The 26,605-nt window shown below is 49.4% G+C and overlaps 1 protein-coding gene across 2 annotated transcripts in view; it reads right to left on the bottom strand.

The window, feature by feature from the left end:
* The window catches only part of IL1RAP (interleukin 1 receptor accessory protein), a 59,559-nt gene that overhangs the window by 21,172 nt on the left and 11,782 nt on the right, over positions 1–26,605 (bottom strand). For both annotated transcript variants that reach the window (XM_075004214.1, XM_075004215.1), the window contains exons 2-5: positions 14,591–14,658; positions 5,510–5,795; positions 3,613–3,805; positions 768–933 (exon numbers count right to left, since the gene is read on the bottom strand). In XM_075004214.1, coding sequence (XP_074860315.1) covers positions 768–933; positions 3,613–3,805; positions 5,510–5,795; positions 14,591–14,657 — 712 coding nt within the window. In that variant the 5' untranslated portion in view covers position 14,658. The remainder of the gene's footprint in view (positions 1–767; positions 934–3,612; positions 3,806–5,509; positions 5,796–14,590; positions 14,659–26,605) is intronic.

The following is a 26,605-nucleotide window of genomic DNA, read 5'->3' as shown; positions in this document are numbered from 1 at the left end:
GTTCAAATTTTGAAACCCCCCAAATACAGGGCTGGCTAAAAGGTCTGGGCCTAGCTGCAGTCAAGAGGAAGCCCACATCCCTCTAGGCACTTCGGACTTCACCTCCAGTGCTGCTTATCACAGATTTTTGTCTACAGTTGCTCTCAAAAATAGCAAAACCAGTTTTCTCCTGCCAGCAGTACTCCCTCTTCCTACCCTGCATCCAGTGAGCAGTGGTTACCAGGTGACACCAACGTAGTCCAGCGTTTACCAGGTTTTTACGCTCTGCAGGGTGGCTGCTGCCACTTAAGCTAAACATTCTTTAGTACTTGCATTGCACCACACATGTGCTAGACACATTATTGGTAGCTCTGAAGAGACAGCCAGCCTCTGCCCTGAAGGTCCTACCATCTGAGCGGACAAGCCAGCTTCTTTTAAAATAGACCATCTGAGAAAGTAGGGAATGCACAGCAATCACTGGAAAAAATGAGACACTAGTTCTCACTATAAAAAGACATTAGCCTGTACTACGCAACTGTGGTGGGGCATTGCATTCAGCTGCTAGCAGAGGCCAGTCCAGATCATCTGAACCTCACTCGCATTGCTTACCTAGCCTGAGATGTGTTGTAGGCATTCACATGCCTGGCGAGGCTGACCCTAGCAGATTAATCAATTCATTTACACCGAGGAGTTTATGGTGGAAATGATCAGTCTCTGAGCCTGAAAGAGCCTCCTCCAGACCTTTTCATCTCTGCCGCTACAGTTCTGGATGTTTTTATCCTCCTTACCTACCACCTTCATCTCTATGGTCCGGGTGAGGTTGTAGGACCTTCCGTTCTCCTTGTAGGTCACAATGCAGGTGTAGTTGCCTTCATATACTTTGCGGACAATGCCAATGAGGAGTTTTGGGCCATCAGGATATCGGTCGTGGAAGTTTTTCACCAATGTACAGTTCTAGAAGCAGACAGCAAAACAATAAACTTGTTTTAAATCCCTCTACACAAATCTACAGCTATGCTTGGAATAATCCCAGGAGACAGTATTTGGATTCTGATTACATGCTAAGATCTAGATTCTAGCCTACCATCACATCTCATGAGTTCAATTAGATGAGAGGGAGGCTTGTTCCCACTGTGCCTCAGTTTCCCCGGATAGCTTACTTTTCAGGAAAGATTAAGGCTGGGATAATTAAAGGAGCTAGAAGGAATTAGGCCCTCAGTTCCCATGGAGCTGTAGGTCTGACTCCTCTTCAGCTCTCTTCCAAGCTACTTGTGCAGTTTGGGTTCTTCAGGTCAGTTTCCCATTGAAAGAGACATTCCAGTGATATGGAATAAGGGCACTGGCTTTGTTCAGTTTTTTTTTTTCTTTCACATGATAGGCACCTGTCCTGGAGCAGCAGATGCCACAAGCAGCCTGCAGGCAAATCCCTTCTTCCAGAAATATCATTATTTCTGGGACAAGCTCTGCCTCACAAAGTAGGGCAATGAAGACTGAGAGCACACTCCCTGGCTGTTAACAACTGCTCCCCCAAAGAATTCACACCCCAAAACTAGCCCTTCAGCACATCTTCACACTGTACGCTTCTCATGCAGTAACAGCACCAGCTGCTGTCTCCTGTCATAACATCCTCTAAGCTCCTAGGGCCACTAGGGCTTTTTAGGATGCAATTTTCAAGGTGCTCAGTACCCAGAGCTCCCAATAAAACCAGCTGGATCTGCTCAGGAAATTAGCCCATAAATGCACATAGCTTAGCCAAACCATGAACAAAGGGGAGATGTACCTAGCTCCAGATCATTTAGAGGGTGCAAACGCCAAGAAAGAAGAATTATTTAGACTAGTACCAAGGAGGTATAATGGGATAAAAGGAAAACCTCTGGCTGGAGATTATGGGAAAAGTCCCATAACAAGTGCTACGGGGATCTGGAAAGGCTTACAAGGGAAGTCATGGAGGCAAGTAAAACCTCCACCCTCTGCACCTCCAACGCTTTTATCACTAGAGTATCTGAGCACCAACCAAACTGGCTTGGTAAACCTTTGCCTCCATCTCTTCCCTTGGTGTAGTGGGCCATTCCTCTTCTTTATCTCTATGGAAGTGAGTGCAGGTACTCTAGGGAAGTGCCTTGAACAAGCAAGGCAATGGAGCAGATGAGCATAGTAGGCTTACTCCACCTCGGACTTACCAGGTCCTATAGAAGAACAAGCTCTGAGCAATGCTGCGATGTTGGAAGGGTGAGGCTCCCCGAAGATACAGAAGTTAAAAAAGAGAACAAGCTGTAAACTGAACTATTCATGAACTGACACCACGTTTCAAGGACACTTTGTCAACTGGTATCCATTGACACAGCACTTTTGCTCTCCAAGAGAATATACTGATTGACCCAAAATGAGTGATGGACCATTAGAAATCCATTGCAGAGGAACCTTAATTGGCTTTTTTGTTTGGCTTTTATGACAGTCTAGCTCCCATTAGCATAAGCCCCTTCTGAAAAAGGGCCTGTCGCTTGGCACTTGGGAAAGGTTTCCTGCATTGTCTGAAGATCTGCACGTTTCCCAAGTGATTATTTCTGATTGGTGCATTTCCAAGGCTGAGTTATCTTAATGTGACAGTTTAAGACAGCAGTAATACACCACTGTTAATGGCTTTTACTGGGAGAAGGACAGCTTGCTGCCTGCACAGTGATTTTCACAGGGCTCTCTGTTTCATTCTGCTAATTGATTGCCAATATTTGAACGTCCATTGATGCTACAGATTAGTCATTTTGAAGCCATTCCTCCTGGCCCAAACCAGAGGATTTTAGTTAGACCAGACGCACTACTTGCCAGATGTCACAAGTGAGCAGCTGCACGCTTCCACCTAAGAACTTCAAAACGCTACACCAACATCTGCAATTTTAGCTTCTCAGCCTTTTGTGTCTCCACCAAGTGTTCAAAGGGGATTCTCTACCCACTGGACTGGCACATGAGAAGTATCGCCCAGTCCCCAACAGTCTTACTGCTGGTACATTTAGCCCTGCTTGGAGCAGAGCTGGATGCTGCTCTGCCTGTCACTAGCCAGGGTGAATGGAATCTCAAAACCCTCAAACACAACATCAAGATTGTTGAAAGTGGGGTGCACCCAACTGCATGCATCAGAAAGGGGCCAAGTCTTCAGTGGCGTCTTCAGCTGAGCCGACCCCCCCCCCCCAAAAAAAACCAAAAACACACTTCTCTTACCTACCTCTTGACTAGTAACAACAGTCCAGCAATCGAGGTCAAGGCACTTTACTCAGGAGGTCACTAGCCCTAATTTACAAGTGGGGAAACTGAGGCACCCAGTAGGCATGTGGCCTGGACATTCAACAACCCAGGAACTGAACCAACCTCTCCAGAATCCCCGTCTTGCACCCTCTCCACAATGCCACCCTGAAGCTAAATGCTTCCTTGGGAGGCCCCAATTGTGCAACACTGCCAGCAAGGGAAATTTTACTGCCAGTTTCTAACAGATCAGAACTGCAGCAGCAGCTCCATGGACTTCAGTGGCGTTGCATCAGGGAGTTTGGGGAAAATTTGGCCTCTTGGCTCTCATGGGACAAGAGCTGAACAGTTTGCAACACAGTCTGACCGAGGCTAAAGTCCAACTATTCCTTTCCTTACCCTGTACCAGTTGACTGTTGGAGTTACACTGGGAGGATAAAAGCCATCAATATCGGGACAAACTATCGTCTCGTAAGCATGATCCAAATAGAACAGTTCTTCAGTGGGTTTTATTGACTGGCTGATGCACGAACCTTGGTCTTTCTGAACAACCTCCAGGGGAAAAGCAACCTTGCTGCAATAGGTTGTGTTTCTAAGGACAGAGGAGGAAAACGTGATTAGCTTAGTCTAGTTCATTTATAAGGCACCAAACAAAATACAGTTAAAAGTCAGAGTCTAAGGCATGGAAATCACAGCTTGGATGGGACATATACAGCTGGAATTGTTGTATTTACACAATGGAAGAAAACTCCAGACAGATACACTGAGGCACACATAGCATCCAAAGGGTATGTCTACAGAGCAAAGTTGTTTTGGAATAACAGCTGATATTCTGAAAGAACATTGCAAGCACCTATACAATGCAACTGGTGTTTCCAAGTAATTTTGAAATAGCAGGTGTCTTATTGTGAAATTGGTAAGCCTCATTGTCCAAGGAATAGCACCTATTTTGAAAGGGATATTTCTACTTTAAAATAGGTTCTATTGTGTATAGATGACCTATTTCAAAACAGCTGAATGCTACACCCACAATTTCTCCACCCCAAAAAAGAGCCGGCCTTTGCTTCCTGCTCTCAGCCCCTGCCATTTTACATGGGCCACCCGGCAGGCAGCCAGTGAAGACCCACATAGAGCTAACTGCCTTCTTCAAAGGTTAGTGAGTGTGGATTTTGGGGGAGGGGGAGGAGGAGTAGGATGAGTTAGATGGGGAGCTGGGGGTACCTGGTTTGGGGGAGGGGGATGGGGCAAGAGTGGGGGGCTGGTGGTGCCTGACTTGGGGATGGGGAGGGGAGGGGCTCAGAGGGGCAGCCTGCACGGCTCGCACGACTTGGGCAGCTGGCCCCAGCAGTGCAGGGCTCAGGTGGCTGGTGGGCCGCTGGCCCCAGCAGTGCGGGGCTTGGGCGGCTCAGGGCTGGCGGGTGGGTGGCTGGTCCTGGCAGCGTGGGGCTCAGGCGAGCAGCTTGGGCAGCTGGCCCATAGTTCAGGTGGGTGGCTGGCCCCGACAGCATGGGGCTTGGGCTGCTGGTGGGTGGGTGGCTGATCCTGGCAGCGCAGGGCTCAGGCAGGCGGCTCGAGCAGCTGGCTCACGGGACTCGGGTGTCTGGCAGGCAGGCGGGCAGGCAGCTGGCCTTGGTGGCTGGCAAGCAGCTAGCCCCGGCAGCTGGTGGGTGAGTGGCTCTGGCAGCACAGGGCTCGGGCAGGCGGGCAGCTGGCACAGGCAGCTCTGGCGGCTGGCATGGAGCTCAGGCAGCTGGCCAGTGGGGGCTGCACCAGACACCCACAAAGGGCCAAGAAAAACCATTTGTGCTTATTTTTAATTTTAAAGAACATTTTTGTATCAAGTTTTTTTATTTATTTTAAATTACAAACTGAATATTTTGTTAAAAGTTGGGGTTGGATGATGGCAAAGAGGATGTGGGGAGGTACGAGGGTTTCTCAAAAATCAAAAGGGGGTGGGGGCGTGATGCTGACAAGTCTGGGAACCACTGCCCTAGCTGGAAATTGCTCCTTAATGGAGAGGGTAGGTGAATTTCGACTGTATTCTCTGCATGGGCGCTCACAGTTAGCAATGAGAGATATGTGCATTAATGTCTCCAAGGCGCTAAGCGTGATTATAATATAAATTGGCTCAGCACTGAGAATTCTAGTAGCTGTCACAATCTTTCAGCATTAATTCATATGCAAGTGGCCTTCACCTGACAGTAAGTTATTAAGTTAGCAACACAATTTTCTTGTTATGGAAAAGGCATTTGAGTTCCCTAACATCCAACACCCCTCGCCCCACGGAGCTGCTTACCTGAGCATGCAGGTGTAGTTCCCAGTGTCATTGAGAAGGGCAGGCCGGAACCAAAGGGAGTCTTTTTCCTTGCTGATCCGGTTGTGGGGGAGACGGAAGTTGATTGGCTCCTCCAAGTCCCAGCCTTGCCCAATCCAGTACCAGATCAGGGTTAAGCCAGCTGAATGAGCTGTGCTGTAGTTGTATTTTAGGAAGGCCTCAAAAAGCGGGCACTTGATCCTGGCGGGTTCCCCATCATAGACCTGGATTTGTTTCATGGTGTCCACTCCCCAGTCATCACACCGCTCTAGGGCCAGAAGGAAGAGACAGCTGAGCTTCCACACGGGCAGAAAAGAACAGCTGGCCATGCGTCTGGTCCCACTGAAATCAACATGTCTAGTGGGGGCCTGGAGACAGAGCTGTCCCCTCACACAGGTGCGCTAGAACGCTGGCTTCAGAATGCTAGGCACTTGCAGAGCTGGCATGGGACGAGGCACAGTGCACGTCATTGGAGAGAGGGCTCAGAGGGGGCTCCAGACCAGCGTGGGAAAATGAACAGAGTCCTGAGACGCATTCCATGGCTACGCACGTCACAGAACAGGAGGACTGGGGGTTGACCGCAGGGGCTGGCAGAGGCAGAAGCCAGAGTCAATTCACATTCCACTTCAACATGAGAAAGGAGTAAAAATGGGCCAAAGGTGAGCTGTTCTTTCAACAGGACTCTCTCTTATTTCCAAGTTTGCCTCAGCGTGGAAGTTCCCTAATCATATAGATAGGGAATGCAAGTAAACCCCAAAGCCGCTGTGCTGGCGAACTGCCATGTTTCCCAATTCCCCTCTGCCCACAGAGGGAAAGCAATGGCATGACAACACATCCTGCCTCTGAGAGCCGGCCCTGCATGCTTCCCCAGAGCCTGTGCACATGCAGCAAACGGGGCTACGTCTGGGGGAGGCGCCAGGAGCGCAAGGCTTCCGACTCATGCTAAGCCACAAAACCACAGTGAGTCACACAGAAAACCAATCCTGACGCAGCAGTGCACTCAGACACACACGAGTGAATTTGCCAGAAAGGCCCTCAAGTATGCAGAGATCAGAGGAGTACTGCTAAGCAGTGCCCTAAGACCTCTGTTCTTTGGTCCAACCCTCTGTCTCCTGTTGCCTTGTAGGGATCAAGCCTGTCTGGCCCATACTCTTCCTTGGAGGGACAGTGGAAAGTATTTTGGCCCCAAGCTGACATTTAAAATACAAACAAGATGAAGAGCATGGCTACCACAACCCTTACACTGAGCAAGGCTAGCTTGCATACCTTAGTGCTACTGTTTACACGTAAGATTTGAAATATGTGGCCAATCTGAAGATAAATGTTTTCCTGGGATTTTAAGAGGCAAATAAGAATGGGATGTGCATTTCCCTGAAGGGTGAGGAACCCAAACCAGCAGGAGAAATTTAGCAACATGGACACCAAGTTGAACATTGTCCTGTCATTCTTCAATCTGGCGGGTTTCAGAGGCAGCCCTGTCAGTCTGTTTCAGCACAGATAACAAGGAGGTCAGTGCACCTCAAAGATTGTCAGTTTTATTGTGGCAGGAGCTGCAACTCACTTCACTGTATGCACACCCCCTGCTCAAAAAAGCGTATGCCCTAATAAAATGGTTAGTCTTTAAGGGGCCACCAGGCTCCTTGGTATTCTTCTGTTTGAGAGCAGAAAGCAAACTTAAAGAGTGAAAAGTAAAACTAGATTTAAAACAACTGTTTCCCTTTCAACTCCCTGCGTGGTACTTTCAAATGTGCCCGGTGCTGGTTGAACTCTGCTCCTAGTGAAATCAGTGGTAAAACACCAATAGGACTTCCTGGGGAGCAGAGCTAAGGCAAGACTAAATGCTATGGAAAACCTTATCCTGTAAGTCCAACATGGAGGTGGGAATTAGCTATCTAGCATCTTGGTCAAAGCCGAATGGAACACAGGTATAATCGTCAGGGCCAACCGTGACCAGTGCATTGCTAAGCTCCTTAGAACCATGAGGCCTGGACTACTTGATTTATACAAGCTCAAGACCTCAGAGTAGTTAACAAAGCCAACTACCTGCTAAATGCATGGTGAAGCTCTACTGCTATTGGCTTCAGGCACATTTCTTTTCCAAAGAAAGCCTACAGCCTCATTCCCTTTCTCCGCTTCTCAATAAGGGAAGCGCGTGCTCTCCCTCCTCTGAGCAGGGAGGGCTGTCCTGGGAGCATATCAGGGTACTGTAAATGAGGGTTCCATGAGTTGGAGTCCATTCTGCCCTGCGCCCTAGCTGCTCCTGACTTCACTATGTCTCTTGGGGCTGTGTGATGGTCTGTTCGTTTTAGTCCTCTAAAGAGCAGGGCCAGAAGGGAGGGAAACTCCTCAAGGAATCCATTTTGGAGCACTTGGAAGAGGGGAAAAAGACCAAAAGTGGACAACATGGATTCACCAAGGGCAAGTCTTGCCTGACCAATCTGATTAGCTTCTACGATGAGGTAACAGGCTCTGTGGACGCGGGGAAGTCAGTGGATGTGATATATCTCGACTTCAGCGAACGTTTTGACACAGTCTCCCACAACATTCTTGCCCATAAGTTAGGGAAGTCTGGATTGGATCCTTGGACTAGAAGATGGATAGAAAGCTGGCTGGATGGTCAGACCCAACGGGTAGTGGTCAATGGCTCAATATCTGGATGGCAGTCAGTTTCAAGAGGATCGCCACAACCTCTTTATTAATGATCTGGATGAGGGATTGGATTGCATCCTCAGCAAGTTTGTGGATGACAGAAAGCTAGGGGGAGAGGTAGATTCGTTGAAGGGTAGAGATAGAATCCAAAGTGACCTGGATAAATTGGAGGACTGGGCCAAAAGAAATCTTATGCAGTTCAACAAGGAGAAGTGCAGAGTCCTGCACCTGGGGTGGAAGAAGCCCAAGTATTGTTATAGGCTGGGGACCAATTGACTCATCAGCAGTACAGCAGACAGGGACCTACGGGTTATGGTGGATGAAAGGCTGGAGATGAGTAAACAGTGTGCCCTTGTAGCCAAGAAGGCTAACAACATATTAGGGTGCATTAGGAGGAGTATTTTGAGCAGATCTAGAGAAGTGGTTGTTCCCCTCTATTTGGCACTGGTGAGGCCACATCTGGAATATTGTGTCCAGTTTTGGGCCCCGAAGTATAAAAAGGATGTGGATGTGCTGGAGCAAGTTCAGCGGAGGGCAACAAAAATGGTTAAGGGGCTGGAGCACATGACTTATGAGAAGAGGCTGAGGGATTTGGGCTCGTTTAGTTTACAGAAGAGAAGACTGAGGGGTGATTTAATAGCAGCTTTCAACTTCCTGAAGAGGAGGTCTAAAGAGAATGGTGAAAAACTGTTCTCAGTGGTGTCAGATGGCAGAACAAGGAGCAACAGTCTGAAGTTAAAGAGGGAGAGGTGTAGGTTGGATATTAAGAAAAACTGCTTCACCAGGTGGGTGGTGAAGCACTGGAATGTGTTGCCTAAAGAGGTGGTGGATTCTCCATCCCTAGGGGTTTTTAAATCCCAGCTTGACAAGGTCCTGGCTGGGATGACATAGTTGGGGTTGATCCTGCTTGAAGCAGGGGGCTGGACTCAATGACCTCCTGAGGTCCCTTCCAGCCCTATGATTCTATGAAACCTATAGCAATACTAAAGTTCTGGGCACACACAGGTCAATGATCTGCACCTTTCTGGACAATTGTGTGTTGGTAGTGGTGGTAGTGGTGTTTTGGTGGATGGGCACATAAAGGCTACGTCTACACTAGCACACTATGTCGAAGTAGCCTATTTCGACGTAAGAACATCGAAATAAGCTCCTTTGACGCGTATTGTCTACACGTCCTCCAGGGCTGGTGCCGTTGACGTTCAGTGTCGAAGTAGCAACGGAGAACGTCGGAAGGAGCCACCCTGGAAGGAAATGCGGAGTGTCCACACACACAAGCACTTCCTATCAAAATACAGGGCCAGCAAAGCCCCAAGCTGCTCCCTTAAAGGGCCCTCCCAGACACACTCAGCCTGCACAGCACAAGATCCACAGAGCTGACAACCAGTTGCAGACCCTGTCAACGCAGCATGGACCCCCAGCTGCAGCAGCAGCAGCAGGAGCAGCCAGAAACCCCTGGGCTAAGGGCTGCTGCACACGGCAACCATAGAGCCCCGCAGGGGCTGGACAGAGTGTCTCTCAACCTCCTCAGCTGATGGCCGCCATGGAGGACCCGCTATTTCGAAGCAGCGGGACACGGATCATCTACACACACCCTGCTTCAACATTCAGCGTCGAAGTAGGGCTCTATTCCCATCTTTGGATGGGAATAGTGATTTCAATGTCTCGCCGCCTAACGTCGATTTCAGCGTCGAAATAGCACACGGCGCGTGTAGACGCGACGTGTGCTATTTCGACATTGTGCCAGCTACTCCGAAGTAGCCGGCTAGTGTAGACGCACCCAAAATATTATCGTGACTTTTCCATGGTTGTCCATTACGATGGTAACCAGACAGCAAGGAGGTGTATTACCTGGGCTGGGTAAATTTTCCAGAGAGATTAGTAAGGCAGTCCAAAGGAATGGCCAGCGATCGCTCTGACCATTGCATGGATTCAGGAGCCAAGACATGCTTAGAAATCTCTACGTGGAAAAGCGGGTGGGCTGCAAAGCACAGTGAACTTGGGCAAAATGAAGCAGGGGGCCACATGGATACAGCATAGCTGCTCTGTACACTACAACACAGAGCCCTGGCATTAGATTACTGGCCTTAGTTCCATGGGAAGATGGAGATGATGACTGCACCTCAGACTGAATCTGGATAAACACTCTCAGGGTGCAGGAAGGAAAGACAAGGCGCATCAGTCGCAACTTGGATGGCAGAAACAAGTGTCCTTTCCATTTAAATCTTCAAGGCTGGACTCCCCTCTAACCCTCCCTCAAGGCTCAGGCTGGTGTTAAAGGATGCAGCCAGCGCTCACCGGCTGATGTGCATTTAGATTCACTATTGTGGGTGCTTCAGGCCTGAGGAACTGGGTTTTGTTTAGATGGGAGGACAAGTGAACTGATCTCACGCACACACAAAAGCCATGTTTTTCCTCTTCAGCCATTCCATGGCTCTTAGCCCAGTGCAGAGAATGCCCTAGCTGCTGGGCCTCGCCTGGCACTGCCGCAGAACAATGCAGAGCCTGCTGGGTTTGTGAGGCTGGCAGAAAGCTGGCTGTATCATTTCCCCAGTACGCGAGGGATTTAATCTGTGCCGCAGACTGATCTGGATTTGCTTGCGTTCAGCAGCGTTGCGTGTGCCGGCTCCCTGCCGAACTCTTCCCCCGCCCCAATCCAGGAGGCTTCATTAGAAGTTCAGATACCTGTTGGCCATGGATGCCAGCAAGTGCATAACCCTTTAGTGGGTGATGTCAGTCTCAAAAGGCAACAGTGGCATTTTATCCTTCCCTGGGCATTTCACAAGTAAGTGGATAGAGCACTGTACTAAGGCCAGGTCTACACTATGTCAAAAAAAAAAATCGATTTAAGCTATGCAACTCCAGTTATGTGAATTGCGTAGCTGGAGTTGATGTATCCTAAATCGATTTCTCCTGCTGTTCCCTCAGCAGGCGATGGACAGGAGAAATTCTCCCACTGACTTCCCTTAGTCCTCGCAACAGTGAGGAGCACCAGGGTCGACGGTGGAGCCCTGATAGTTCGATTTAGTGCAGCCCTGCTAAGCTAAATCGAACCCCGGAAGATCAACCACCACCATATCTATTTTCCTGCAAGTGTAGATACACCCTGAGACCCTGAAGACCACTGGCCTGCTGTGTTATATTGCACAAATCACATCCCCATGCAGTGTCTCAGTTTCCCCACATGAGGCAGGGTCTTAAAACACCACTTTCCTCCCTTAGAACAGGATAAATGACAGATATGCCAGACCCAGAACTTTAATCCCAACTTCCTCACATCTTTGTGGTTTTTTAAAAAAAAAAAAAAAAATGACCCTGGCCGGCTCTTGTTTTTTGTTTTTCAGATCTCCTGACCAATGACATTCTGCCAAACCAGCCCTGCTCTCAGTTTTTTTGCCCATAGATAGTTAAAATCTTGGAAACACAATTACAAAGAGCTGCTTGTGCAATAAGCTGTCTACCCCACTGGCATCTGCTAGGACACCATTTGCCAACTAGATGCATCCTTTTTAATCGTTTCGTATCCTTGGAAAGCTGCCCTCCCTGCAAAGTGTGTTGGATTATGCGGTAACAGCAGGCTGGGAGCCAGTGATGGTGGTTGTTTCTTAATGGATATGCTGATGAGTGCCTGACTGCTCCAGCAGGCACAACAGCAAGCTTCTTCTGATCTATCTGCACATTCCTCCAGCACACCCAGCTCAGAAGCAACGCTCTTTTTCAACCTGGGGTCTGCAGTCCCATACTATGGCTAAGATTTCCTGAGGGTTTTCCACTTCATTCAGAATTTTTTAGGGATCCACTGATAAGAAAAGGTTGAAAACCACTGATCGATCAGATTAGCAGCTTCCTGCCATCTTTAGCGGTTGCTGCCTTATTCTCTGAAGCAGAGCTGGTTGGTCTCAGCTTCAGCAATACACCGAATGGGAAGGGGAGACCCAAGCTCACATTCAGCTTGATAATGAACCAGCCTCAAAGCAGCAAGAAAAGTTGGACATGAAAGGCAATTCAATGCAAAGGTTTAATGAACAGAAAATCTCCCACTCTCTGCCCCAAGCCAAGATCACGGGGAATGGGGTGTGAATTACAGAGGAAAAGAAGAAAGTGGGCTGAAAACAGGTGTTCACGCCAGCGCTCAGTCAGACAGCGGGAGCTGTGCAATTAGAGGTTCTGTTCATTTGGAGTGGTTCTCAGGATTCTAACTTCGTACACATGTTCCAGCCCAAGGCTATTCCACTGCTGTGCCTACTACAAACTGGCAAATGATTGCAACTGTTCCCAAGCAAATCTGCACCATCACGTAGTCTCTATGTGCGTTATCTGCACCATGTTAGAGTCACTGGTGGGAGACGGAAAGACAGAGCAAACGTGGGGGGAAGCAATTGTTAACCCAAAGCCCATGGGGCTCCTTCCGTTGATTGCAGCAGCCTTGGGATCTGACCCCACACTTTAATGGATGTCATCATTTGCTCCTGCTGTCTCCAGTGGGCGGAGGGACTGGAAGTAATTTGTGACAGTGCTCAGATCTAAACCGTCTCCAAGATCTCCTTGGTTAAGTGTCTGAGGCATGTAGGAGCTCATGATTGTACTTCCAATCTCGGCATACAGAGGAGTCCCCCATTATGACCCTAGTGCCTTTACTGCTGCTTCCAGTCTTTTCTCCCACCTCCTCCCTAGTGCTACCAGTGGGAGAGAGAATATAAAAATGGCTACACTGGGTCAGACCAAAGGTCCATCTAGCCCAGTGTCCTGTCTTCTGACAGAGATCAACGTGTGATGCCCCAGACGGAGCGAACAGAACAGTCAGTCATTGAGCGATCCATCCCTTGTCACCCATTTCCAGCCTCTGACAAACAGCAGCTGGAGACACCACTGCAACTCATCCTGGCTAATAGCTATTGATAAACCTAACCTCATGGATTTATCTAGTTCCTTTTTGGACCCCGTTAAAGTCTTGGTTTTCACAACCTCCTCTGGCAAGGAGTTCCGCAGGTTGACTGCGCACTGCATGAAGAAATACTTCCTTCTGGTTGTTTTAAACCTGCTGCCTATTAATTTCACTTTGAAAATTTGGACTGAAATGTCCTGCCTTGTGGGGACAGAGCAAATCAGGGATAGAGCTGGGCAGAGAACACAGCAGTCCCGGCTACTAATCAGTCAATTGCACCATCCTGAGCTCATACCACCTGCTTCTGATGACCCCATCTTCGCACAACCCCTAACCAAACACAGCAACACCTGCAGTGGCAACAGCACTGGCACCAAAGACCCTGGCACCACAGGAAATTGGGCTTTGCTCACTGGCTCAGGTCTCCCAGATTCCTCACTGACTAGCAGTGGGGTGAAGAGCAGCAGGGTGCCCTTTTGGCACAAGCCAGGGAGTGGCACTCTCCGCGCAATGGAAGGGGAGATGCTCTATGTTACAGGCAGGGCGGTTTTGATTCTGCAAGAGAAATGTAAGGCAGGGTGAATCCGACCTGCTTTCCCACCTGCCAGGGCAGGGCGTTCTCAAGACCCAGCAGAGACAGGATGGCTTCGATGGACAAGGGATGGGGCCTGAGCTAGGGGTCTTAATATTCCAGCATGGGCTCTGTAAGTAGCCAATGCCCAGGAAGGACATACCGAACCTCTACTGGCAGCCAAGAATGCCGATTCCTTAATGTGTTTCCCTCATAAAGCTAGAGCCTGTTCTTCCCCTTTCCGTTTTCCTTCTGTAAATCACAACCTCTCTCCTCAGCCCCAGATAGGAAGCCTTCGGCTGAGACAGACACAATTCCCCTCTTCATGAGTCGCCCAGCTGAAGGCGAGCCAGCCAGGCCGCGAGGATTACAACATATTTCCTGCTAGGAACGTGACTCAATGAGGCTGGCATGCAAATTTGGCCTCTTCAAGAAGTTCCGTTCTCAGACTGAGACATAAGTCAGAATTCAAGGGCCAGAATCTCATGTTCCGGATCCAAAGAGGAAGGAAAGATTCTCGGGTGCAGATCCCGGCCCTGCCTGCCTCTCTGCATGACCATGGGCCAGCCATTCGCCCCCTGTCAGGCTCTTGGTTTTACCAGCTGTAAAATGGGGCAATGCCAGTGACCAGAGCATTGTGTAGTTTGTTTTTGCAAAGCTCTTTCAGACACCCCAAAAGCAGATAATTCTAAGCAGCATGCCACGCTCACGAGCACAATAGCTGAGCACCAATACAATAAGTGCAAAGAGCTAATCTGTCAATCCAGTTCACCACAATATTTTTAGCTGTGACTATTGCATCCAGGAAAATATACATGTGAAAGCTTCTTTTAAACAATGAATCCATCCCTGCTGACTTTAAAGGCCCAGCAATGAGTTTGTACCTGTCCTGCTGATCTGGAAGAGTGGAAGGCAATACCTCGCATGCCATTTCCCAAAACAAGTGTGACTGCTCTCTTACCTGAGCCACTGCCGAGGCTGGCCAGGCACAGCCACAAAGCAACCAGCAGGAGGCAGCGCAGCTTCATCCTGTCAAGACAAACACATACAAACAAGTTCTAATTATTTCTAAACTCTTTTCTCATCCAAGGCAAGTTTTCTCCTTGGTAAGTTTGTTCTGGCACCTTCCAGCCCCTGATTCTGATTTTTAAGGCTTTTTCCAAAAGTTGACATAGAAATGCCCTGACCATGCAGCTCCTAAGCCGAAAAATATACAGTTAGAAAATGGAAGTCCCATGTCACACACAACCATTCCAGCTCAGCATAACATTCAGGAACAGCGCATATGGACAAATACCACGGGCACCTGCCAACTGCAAGCATACAGCATGGAAAGGGAGAGAAGTCCCCCACCAAAGCCATAGCACTGCACCCCAGTGGGCTGCCAGGAGGAGATTAATCACCAACGTGAACAGCTAGTTCAGAAAGAGCAAATGCTCAAAGCAATTGTGCTAGTGACCCTGCAAGCTCGCCACTGTTGCAATACAGTCCCAGAAAGCTTTAATCTAACGATTCTGAGCATCGAACACATTTTGCACGCTAGCATAGCAAAGCCTGCAAGGCGTCGGCAACGGAGGAGAAGAAAAAGGTAAATTTGACATATAAGACTGTTCACTGCAAATATTTCACCCGGCTCAAGTGGGCAGGTGGCCTAGGAATGAAGCTTTGGTCACAATGAACACAACAGCTGTCAGACAAAGCCAGATTTTGAACTGGTGAACTATACAGAGTAAAAGGCTCCTGGTGCCAGTATCTCGCCCCTCAGTCAGGTCACTTTGGGAGATGTTTTGAACTCAGCACTTCTTTACAACTGGGACTAGTACCTGGCTCTCCTGATTCCCAGCCCTTGGCTCTATCTGATGCAGTGCATTATGGGATCCAGTCACAGGAACAAAGCCAAGGTACAATCCAACGTTCTGCTCTCACTACTCATCTTGATCTCTTATAAACGAAGCTCCCTGCATGCCCTGGCCCTCCCTGCCAGTTACGAAAGCAGACGTGTAGTAGCTACACTAATTAGTGGGACTGGTGCCTTCCTTCTACGTTCCCAGGTGCCAGGAGATCGTGAAGGGAGACAGACAACTGGCTCAGCTAAGGCAAACCTCGAAGAATCTGGCCTTTGACTAGAGAGAAGCATGTGCCTCAATGGGGCAATGAGCAGAGCCCCTAAAGCAGTAGCCATTAGCACTCAGGCACTGTGTGTAGTTAGGGACTCTGCAACCCAGGCTAAGGGTTTAAGGGTTCAACTTCAGGCACCTGCACTTGAAATTGCCATGACACTTCTCCCTGCTGGGCCAGCCTCTCCTAGCAGCAGAGGGAAATTGTCAAGAGCCAGGCTCTTCTCTGCCGAGTCCCAACTGCTGCCAGGCTACGAATGCAAAGCTGCCTAGCTACCATAGTACTGAACAGCTGGCCTGGCAAAGAGCACAGCTCCACTGGCTAATACCGGAGAACAGAGCGTTGCAACAGCCTTTCACTGCCATCCACACAGTTCTTAATGAGCAGAGAGTATTATGGGGCATCTCCAGCCACCTCGTAGCAAACTGCAGAAGCCTGCGGGAAGCCTCATCTCTACAATAAGCCCTTCCGCAGCCACTTCCACATGTGTTAAGCAGACATAGGCCAGGGCTTTTGAAGCAATGAATTGTTGCCCACTCCTTCATCTGCCCCAGGAACAACCTCACCTTCCTCCCAGCTCTCCCAAAGCACCCTGCCTGCCCAGCCCGCTGCTGCTTCCCAAACCTCTCCTGACTTTGGACTAAGTGGAGGGGGGGTGGGAGCCAGTCACACCAGGAAGGGGGCTAGCCAGGAGCCAACATGGAGCCTGGAAAAGGCAGGGTGATGGGGCTAGCAGTGTGAGCTTGCTGTCCCCTGGGAGAACAGCAGCCTTCTGGTTCTCGGGGGTGGGGGATGAGGAGGGAAGCCAATAACCTTTCTTCCCCATATCTGAACCAGGGAACCTTCTAATTGTTTACATCTATGGGTGGAATAATTTTTTTATGTGCACCAAGGCATGTACAGATGTACACCACCAATAGAAACGCGCTGCCAGCTGTGGGTGCTCTGCTAGTCAGCTAGGAAGCACCTCATTCTCTCCTGAGGGGGCCACCCATGTGCTCAGGTTACAGGGAACACTGCTCTGGACCTTCATAAAACAGCAAAGATGGAGAGAATGCAGGGGCAGAAAGGACCACTGTGATCATCTAGCTGACCTCCTGTATAACACAGGGCAAAGAATGTCACCCATCAATTTTTGCATCCAGCCCATACCCTGTGATTGAGCATGCTGATTTTTAGAAAGGCATTCAATATTCAGTTAGAGATGCCAAGTGATGGAAGCTCACCACACCCCCAGGTAGCGTCCCAAGAGTTAACTACTGTCACTCTTAAACGTGCACCTTACTCAAGCCTGAAATGATCGAGCTTTAACTTCCAGCCTTTGGATCTTGTTTGACCTTCATCTGCTAGAGAGCCTTCTGCTCTCAGAAGGTTTCCCGTGCAGTGCCAAGATCAATCACCTCTTCTTAGAGGACATAGACGGAGCTTGTTAAACCTCTCTTGATAAGGCAGGCTGGCACTGAATGTGCTTGAGCAGAGCATTTGGGTCTCACTGCTGAGCCATAGGCAGTTCTGGGAGGCACTGCAAAGAGGTGTAGCAAATGAGGGTCCATACTCAGTTCTCACTGGCTGTCTCTAAACATTCAGGGAGCCTACTCCTGTTGGCAGGTGCCAGGATAGTCCCCAGCGTGAAGCGCTGAATGATGAGCAGAAACCTGAAAATCCAGGCATTTGTGTTTGTTTTTCCATGAGCTCTTTGCTTCCTCTGAGAGCCAATTATGGGGTCTCAATAAAAATGAAGAGGTCAGGTCATCTTGTGGCATTTCTGTTGTCCAATGTGAAATGCTGCACTACTGCTGCCCCATCAATACCTGCCTGAGTCAGTCTGAACCACTCAGGGCTAAAAAATAAACACCAACTCTACTACCCACCCCCCCTCCCTCATGGACAATAAACAAACGCTTAATTTGTCTTCTTTTAGGTTGGTCAGAAGGAGGAAAGAGAGGCTGCCACTGCTCAGCTGGGAACAGAGCTGCCAGCACAGTGGGCTGGAACCGGGAAGGGCAACACATTTGACCAGAACTGGCAGCAAAGTTCCCACACTGCATGGGCTGTTGTTGGTTCAGAGGAGGTCATCACATCACCTTGTGTCCTCTGGTGTCTGGAGAGTCCACTCCCTGAGAAGCAAAGTCTTCCCTGTTTCATCATCAAAATACATCCACAGCTGACCCCTCTTCCCTACCCTTCACTGAACCCACTCAGTCCATGCTTAAGCAAAACAGGACAACTTCAGCCTTGGTGTAAGCAGATTCAATCAGTGGCTTCAAGGGAGTTTCTCCCAGTTACCCCAGGGCTGTGCCTGGCCCCCTTCCATCCAATAGGCTGCCATATTTGCATCCATTGGAACTTGAATTCAGTCATCATCTCAACGGGGGTTTTTTTTTTTGGCATCCTTTAGCTGTGCAGATGAGGACTTGCTTACCTTGGCAGTACAATTCAAGCCACTGGGTCTCTACTCCCAAGAGCACTGTGGTCCCCTGATAGCCTCATAAAATGGCTGCAATTCTTTTTTCAGTATAAAACCCAGTATTTCTGCAGCTCCCACCCAGCAGTATTCTCCGGAGCAGCGCACAGTTTGATTCATTTTTGGTTCATTCCAGGCTCCCCAGAGATCTTGTCACGAGACAGACAGACACAGAGCACGTCAGATTACAGCAACTTCTCTGATCTGTCTGGGCTGTTCGCCACTTACAGTATGATGGAACGCACACGGAGACAGAGGAGATTCTTTCTTCGCACTCAAAAATAAGAGGCAGAGCCTAGGAACAATGATGTAAGCTCCTGCGCCTGAGTCTGAGCAGGCACTCACTGCCTGAGCTTGCCCCACTGCAGAGTATAGTCCTGCAAATTCAGGAGGCTACAATGTCCCTCTCTGCAAGCACCCAGTTACCTGGAGTTTTCACCCTCTACCCCCAGCCACTCACTGCTTTACAAGTGTAATGCCAACAGAGCCAGGTTGCTAGTACCAAGGATTGAACCTGCGATCACAGGGGCTAAAGCCCTGTGCTCTACCACATGAGCTAAAGACCAGCTGGCTCTCAGCTGAGGGTGTAGAGCAGAGACTCCACTCACCCTCGTGTGAGGTCTCAGTGCCTCTGGGTACCACACAAGAAAGCAAACACCAGAGTAAGAAACCACACAAGGGAGCTGCTGTCAGAAGTAACTGCAGCACTGTTCTCCCCAAAGAGCCTGAGCCCCATCTAAAGGCAAATAATGCTGCATTTTCCACAAAGCTGCCTCCCCATTCTGTCCTGGAGTCCCCACAGAGATGTGACAGGTTTTGACTTTCCTGGAGAAGCCTCACTACAGCATATGGAACGAGAGCTCTCCTCAAAGAGTTCCCACTAAGTACTGCAGCTGAGAGGAGCCTTCCAGTTCATGGGACATTTCAGGGGGGAAAAATAACAGCCTCCAAGCAGCAGCAGCAGCAGCAGCAGCAGCAGCAGCAGGCTCTGCACATTGCTTTCTCCCTGCTGCTCTCTGCAGGATTGATCCTGCCTGGTGCTGCACAGCTCCCGCTGCCTTAGGCGGGAGGTTAATGCACTCAGCCCAGAAGGCGCCGGAAAGGCGGAAAAGCTGGCAGGGTGGGTTGAGGAGGTTTGCCTCGCGTGGCACGTAACTGGCTCCACCGCTTTGTCAGCTTTCACTTCTCCTCCTTGAATTCAGCCCTTGGGAAAAGCAGCCCTGGAGGCAGACCGTGGGGAGCACAGTGCAAGCAATTGTACTTCCCCCCGCCCCATGGATGGCTCTGAGTGGCTGGAACAACCTCTGCACAGCACAGTGGGGGGGGGGGAGGGCCCCCTCCCTCACATCGTGAGAGGAAGTTTCTCACAGCGCTTACAGACAACAGACCCGCACAGAGCTCAGCACTGCCAGGAACCGGGCCCCAACCTGCCCAGGCCAAGGGCTGGAGACAGACAAGAAGCAATGGGCTTCAATTGCTGCAAGGGTGGTTTAAGTTGGACACTGGGGAAAAAATGCCCAACTCCCAGGGTGGCTACACAGGGGGATGAATTGCTGAGGGAGGCGGTGGAATCTCCATCGTTGGAGACTTTAAGGGCAGGTGAGACCAGGGATGGTCTAGATCAGGGTGGGCAAAACATTGGGGCTGAGGGCCAGGAAATTGTCTGGAGGCCCAGGTAGGGAAGGCTGTGCAAGGCTGGGCCTACCCCTCCACACCACCCCGGAGCACCAGGGCTAGCAACAGTGCAGCTGGGTCCCACATCCGCAGATGCAGCCACACCTCCTGCAGCAACGGGGCTGGCAGCATGGCAACTGCACAGCCTGGTGCTGGGGGAGGTGAGGCTGCAGGGAGGGCAGGCAGAAGGGTACAGGCATGAGTTAGCCACCTCTGGTAGCTGGAGTTGGGCTGGCTCCTCCCTGCAAGGCAACTCCACCCATGCTCCGCGGTGACAGCTCAGGGGACGGACTGAAGGGTCCTATGGGCTGGCTATGGCCCATGGGCCAGAGTTTGCCCTGCTCTGCTTGAGATAATCCATAGCCCTGCCATGCATGCAGTGGACTGCACTAGATGACCCCTTGAGGTCCCTTCCAGTCCTACAGTTCTAGAGCTGGTTATTTAGTTGTTTTTTTTGCATCCTGACATTCAGGAGATACATACAAGAGAAGTATATTTAAAGCAAGGAACCAATGAGAACCAAAGAGCAGGAGAAAGGGACAGTCAACAAAAGTGGCTGCAGACAAGAAAAGAAAAGAAAAGAAGTAATGGAGGCTGGAAAAGGCTCGTCAGCCCCTGGGGACATGTTCTTGCTTTTCAATATTTGTAGAAGTAAACAGAACAATGGAGGGAGTAACTAGCAGAAGGCATCAGGGCTCCATTTAGCTGGGACTTGCTGTAGTTCCTTTCTAATCGGCTCTCTCTTCCAGAGGCAATTTTGGCATCCAACGACATTGTCGTTTGTTAGCATCTCAGTGCTTCTGCACATACCTCCCAGAACGCAAACCTTGAGTGTGGTGAGTTTGCATGTTCCACAGAGAGCCCCTCAGAGCAGCCCAGCGAAACCCTGACCTGCGCTGCGAGTATGAGCCATATCATGTGTGTTGTCTTTCACACCCTGACCTTCCATCTCTGGGAAGCAGGAGGCTTGTTAAAAGTTCCCTTCTGGAAGACACTTTTAAGAATGCAACAGGGAGAACAGCCACAACAGTGCGATAGCAAATGCCCTGGCCAGTCGGCTAGGCACTGAATATCCCTCATCTCAGAGGCAGTCACCCCAGCCAACAAGGCTGGTTGCAATCTGTCCTTACAAAACCACACACATCGCGCCTGAAGGTCAGGTGTAGTACATTGCTTGGGCCACCAGTGCAGGACTTGAAAAACTTAAAGTTCATTTTACTGCTCTGCCATAGACTTCCCGTGTGACCCTAGGTGAATCACTGAACCTCCCGTGTCTCAGTTTCCCTCTGTGCAATGGAGAAAGGAGCAGCCCTGACACCCAGGGCTAATGACAGGAAGATAAACTCTAGTGGTGTTCAGGAATTTCTGTCTTGAAAATTCTTTCATTTCGTATTCTATTTTATTTTAAATGTCAAAATGGGGCAAAGCATTTTGATGGTATTGCACATAAAATGAACAGGGGAGGGGAAATGGAAGGGATTTCATTTCTCAGAGTGAGTTGCACATTTTTGTTCTTGTTCCAGAATGAAAAAATATTTTGAGCTCATCCTACTTCCCATTGAGTGGAAAACCCAGCCTCTGCTCAGCTGTAAGGAATAAATCAGGCTGTGAGATATACAGATCCTGTGGCAATGGGGCCATATGAATACCTAAGGCACGTAGAGACATTGATTCCCTTTTCCCTACTCTAGAAATTAAAATGCTGATCCCACATATGCCAGCGAGAGTCAAAAGTAACTCCATTGGCATCATTAGGCCACTGGAAAACTAACGTACATCACAGTCAATATACACCCGCCTCTTAAGCTAATCTGTCTAACTATTGGGACTTGGAAGAAAAACAGCTTGAGGGCAGGTAACTCCATGGCTGCTTCTGCAGGGGACAACACGGTGCCAGACATGACTTTAATTTATACCAGGCCTTTCAGATCTTCCCAGTAGGTCAATAGTCTGAGTCCTCTGGCTAAAGGGGATTTGGCCAATGTTTTTTCCTGCCTTGTGCTGTATATTCATTATAAATGCTAGGAAAGTCAGACCCAGGTCACAGTGGCTAAATAGGGCCACCTAAGCCTTCCAGAAGCACTATGCTTTGCCTGGGTGGTTGGCAGCTGATGGGAAACTCAGCGTTCCTGCATCCTTGCCTGCATCGGGGATGTCAGAGCAGGAGGAGGCTTTCTTTCTTCTTCCCACAGCCCCAAAGCCCTGCAGTATGAACAGTGTTAATCCTTCGCTCTGAAGGGCAAATCAAGAAGCCCTGGTGCTACAATGTGAACAACAGAGAGGGAAACTTTTTTTGCTATTCTTTGGTGAAGGTGACTCATCCTGACCCTGGGATCAGACTGATGCAATCCTTTCGGGGAAGTGATGGAGTACAGATGATGCAAACATTGGAGGAGGGGTACAAATAATGCAGAGAACAGATCGTGGATTCAGGGTGGTCCGGATCAGGGTTCTCTCTAAGTTTTTCCACCCATGGAAGGAATGAATTTTGTTATGTGTATGGCTGATGCACCTGGGTCATTGGCAGGAGGAAATGAGCCTGTGACCTTAGGAGCTAAAGCCCTGTGCTCTAGTATATGAGCTAAAAGCCAGCTGGCCCTCAGCCAAGGCTGTATAACAGAGAGTCCCAGCCTCTGGGTTGGGACCCAAACATGGGTCACCATTAGATTTGGCGACAGTTTCCAGCTTGGCGACTCTGAGCCACATGTAGCTCTTTAAGGAGCCATTTGCAGCTCCCACTGCTGCCATGGGGAGGGGAGAGGTTTGGGGCTGCGAGGCGTTTAAGCCTGGGGGTGGTTGGCGATGAATCAAGTTTTATAAAATAAAATTTTCCCCAGGGGAGACCTCCCCCCCCGGTTTTGAACTGCCTTGGGTCATAAAGTCTTACTGAATTGTCAGAACAGGTCACCGTCTTGAAAAGGTTGGGAACTGTTGCTGTAGAGCAAAGATTCCCCTCGCCCTTGTCAGTGGTCTCGGTGCCTCTCAAGTTACATGTGCACCGAGGTATGTGCAGATGTGCGCCACCAATAGAAACACATGCTGTCAGCTTTGACAATCTTCAGGAGCTCTGCTAATCAGCTGGGCAGCACCTGAATCTTTCCCGGATGGCCGCCCAAGTGCTCATCTTACAGGGAACACTGGTCTGGACAGCCTAGTCAGTGGAAAACAAGCAAAGGGCATGTGTAATCGTCCGGCTAAACGTATGTCCAGGAACAAAGAACACATTCTTTGTTATACCTGCAGGATGGGGAGCTCTAGTCTGGGACTCTAGAAAGATATAGCAATTCAGCTGACTACAAGGCCCTCGTGGCAGGTGACAATGTGGATAAAATAGTTAATGTGATGCTGGGCTGAGTAAGGGGATCCAGGGGGTGGAGAGGTTCTTTTAACTGGAATACCAAGTTGATATTCTGGCATCCACAACTCCAGAAGAATGTTGATAAATAGGAGAGAGTGTTTAGAGAAAAGACCGAAATATGACTAAAGAATCAGAAACCTGCCTCATGGTGACAGCTTTGGGAACTCCAGCTATTTCACGGAACAAAGAGAAGGCTAAAGGGTGATTTGATAACAAGGATCTGCCTGAGGAACACATATTGAATAATGGGCTTTTCAAACTAGCAGAGACAGGTATAAAATAAACCAGTGGCTGAAAGTTGGAGCTGAACAAATTCAAATGGCAAGTAAGGCACAAACTTTTTAACAGTGACAGTAATTAGCCACTGGAACCATTTACCAAGCCAGGGCTGAGGTGGATTCTCTATAACAGATCAATTTTAAAATCAAGATGGGACCGTTTTCTAAAAACTCTCGATGCAGAATTATTTTGGGTCCTTTCTGGAGGTCAGCTGGAGTGAGGGAGAAGTTGGTTGCTAACGCACCATCACTGAGAAAAGCCCCTGGAAGGACTCTGGGACTACCTAGTCATGGCACGAGGAGACTGGCATGGCTGAGGCGGGGCACATGTCAATCCTACCGGCTGGAGACGTCCACTGTCAGCAGATTTGAAATGCACAGAGAGAATTAACAGGCAGCAGCATTTTCCAGCCCAAAGTGGACCATTCGTAGCCTGGCCCCAATGGTGGAGTAACATCAGAGCAGTTGCCCCAGGGCCCCCACGCATGAGGGGCCCCAAGTCTACAGAACTGCATTTTTGTTTTAATGGAACAAAAGAAATGTGTCCTGTCATTCTTATTTTTGAGAATGCATCCTGAGTAGTAAGAAACGTGCATAGATTTTAAAGCATACATAAAGAGGTTACATTCATATACTAATCTATGGTGGAGGTCTTGTGACTATGTCATCCAGGGCCACACCTGTTCTTAACCTACCCCGGCCTGTCCCAGGGAGCGGGTGTGAAGATGTCTGAAAGCATCACTGTCTTGGCTCCTCTCTCTCTCCTGGTCTCGGGAGGGTGTCCGTGGGCACAGCTGAGCAGAGAGCGGCAGCTGCTCTATAGATTACACACACTACTTTGCAGGCCCACTGACAGGGGAGGGGGAAAGAGGGAGTTGCCCCAGGGCCCGGTGATTTAAAAGGGTGCACAGCTCTGGGCTGCCACTGCCTCTAACATGACAGCAGAGCAGACAGAGCCCCGGGCCCTTTAATTCACCACTGGAGCCCCACACGCTGCAGCCTGAGCAGCCCCAAGGGCTGTGTGGGAGAGGCAGGTGCAGCAACGCTGAGGGCTTCTAGCTCCACCCCTTCCATCTACAACCCCGCTCCTTTGGGGGAAGGGCAGAACTGACCCCACATACACACGTTGCCCAGGGCCTGGCGAAATCTGCCCTCAGCCCCGCTAACAGCCTTGCCGGCTGCATCCTCATGGGCTGTCTAGCAAGCAGAGCCCACCAGGGTTCTGACACTTCCAACAGCTCAGTCGTAAGTCACAGCCTGGCAAGGCAGCCCCACCTGAACAAGCCCAACAAATCACGGGGACTGTTGGCAACGGAAAGATCCGAGGAGTGGTCCATGGAGAGAGAGAGAGAGAGAGAGAGAGGCTGAGCCAGAGCTGTGAAACCAACCCGTGTAAATTACGTGACCACCTCAGCCACCCAGAAAATCAAGCAGCCAATCGTGGGAGCATTTCCGTGTCCAAGCACAAGGTCTCCAGCCAGGACACCCTATTGTTTACATGAGGATCGCCATCCAATGCAAAGCTTCCCAGAGTACATCAGAGAGCCAGTTGCCCAGGGCCTCCCAGGGCTCCGCCCAGGATTGCTCTCTTTCACAATGCAGCAAGATGGTCAAATGGGGGTTTTGACAACTCATTCTCGGGAAAAAAAATTACAAACTACAGGTTGAGGGAGAAACAAAAACAACCGGTGCAGCCTGCAGCTCGGAGGCCGTTTAAAAACCCAGGAGAAAGGCTGCTCCCTTGACAGCAAAGATCCAAATGCTTTTTGGAAATACAGCGCAGTGATGTGATCGTCAGGGAACCAGAAAAATCCTAGAAAACTTAAAACAAAACAAACAAAACAAAAACCACCATCAAGCTAATCGGTGCTGCCAGTAAAGGACTGATCCTGGCTATTTCACTTTTTGGGCTTCACCCAGCCTAGTGCATCACCATTACTTCCCGTTGGAGACTCTCTCATATTCCTTACATATCAGTCTCCAGAAATATCCCAACCTTTCCTTTTCTTAACTGTGTTCCCTTTGTTCCTAGCTACACCACATCTGCCTCACTTCAGCTCCTCCCTTGGCATTGACACCTTTCAGATGGCTGTAGGCTGCACTGCAAGAATTGATATTCCTTCCTTAGTATGCCCCAATGAGCTGAGTCTGCCAGCAGCACCGGTGCTGTGCAAGATCCTCTGGCACACTGACTACAGCCAGTTGAGAATTTTTCAACAAACCTTTTTCACACCCCTCCAAAAATAGTGTCTGTAGGAGAGAGTTAATTCTGAGGAACTTGCCAACTCAATGCAGTTCTAAAATTGTCAACAACAGGACATTTTCATATTTTTCCTCATGAAAAAGTTTTGCTTTTCCCCAATTCAAAATGCCTTTGTGTTGCAAGTTTTCAGTTACTTCGTAATAGAACAAATTAGAAACAGGTGGGGAAAGGTCAGAACTCATGGACATGGAGGATAGGTCCATCAACACCTCTTAGCCACGACGGTCAGGGGCATGAACCCCATGCGCTGAGTGCCCCCAAGCCTTCGACTTCCAGCTTCTGGAATTGGACAACACGAGATGAATCACTCCAGAATTGCCCTGCTTCGTTCCTTCCTTCAGAAGCACCTGTCCCCTGTTACTGTCAGAAGACAGGGCCCTGGGCTCAATGCACCACTGATCTGACCCAGTCTGGCTGTTCTTCTGTTCTTACAAATTGAAATGCAATGTTTTGAAATTATCAGAACAAAACATTGTGAGTGATCTTATTTTCTTTTTTCTCCAGTTTGTCAGTTCAGGAAAATTTAACACAAAAATCAAAACTGGAATTAATTTTTATTTCCTGCTTTAGGATAGAAATTCTGTTTTGAATCTTGAGGATCTTAGGCCATGTCTACACTAGCCCCAAACTTCGAAATGGCCATGCAAATGGCCATTTCGAAGTTTACTAATGAAGCGCTGAAATGCATATTCAGCGCTTCATTAGCATGCGGGCGGCCACGGCACTTCAAAATTGACGTGCCTCGCCGCCACGCGGCTCGTCCCGACGGGGCTCCTTTTCGAAAGGACCTCACCTACTGCGAAGTCCCCTTATTCCCATGA

Source organism: Carettochelys insculpta, chromosome 10 (genome assembly GCF_033958435.1).
Source record: "Carettochelys insculpta isolate YL-2023 chromosome 10, ASM3395843v1, whole genome shotgun sequence".
In the NCBI taxonomy this organism is placed as follows: domain Eukaryota; kingdom Metazoa; phylum Chordata; order Testudines; family Carettochelyidae; genus Carettochelys; species Carettochelys insculpta.
Note: the sequence above shows the minus strand (reverse complement) of the source record. Positions and strands in the feature narration are given on the sequence as shown.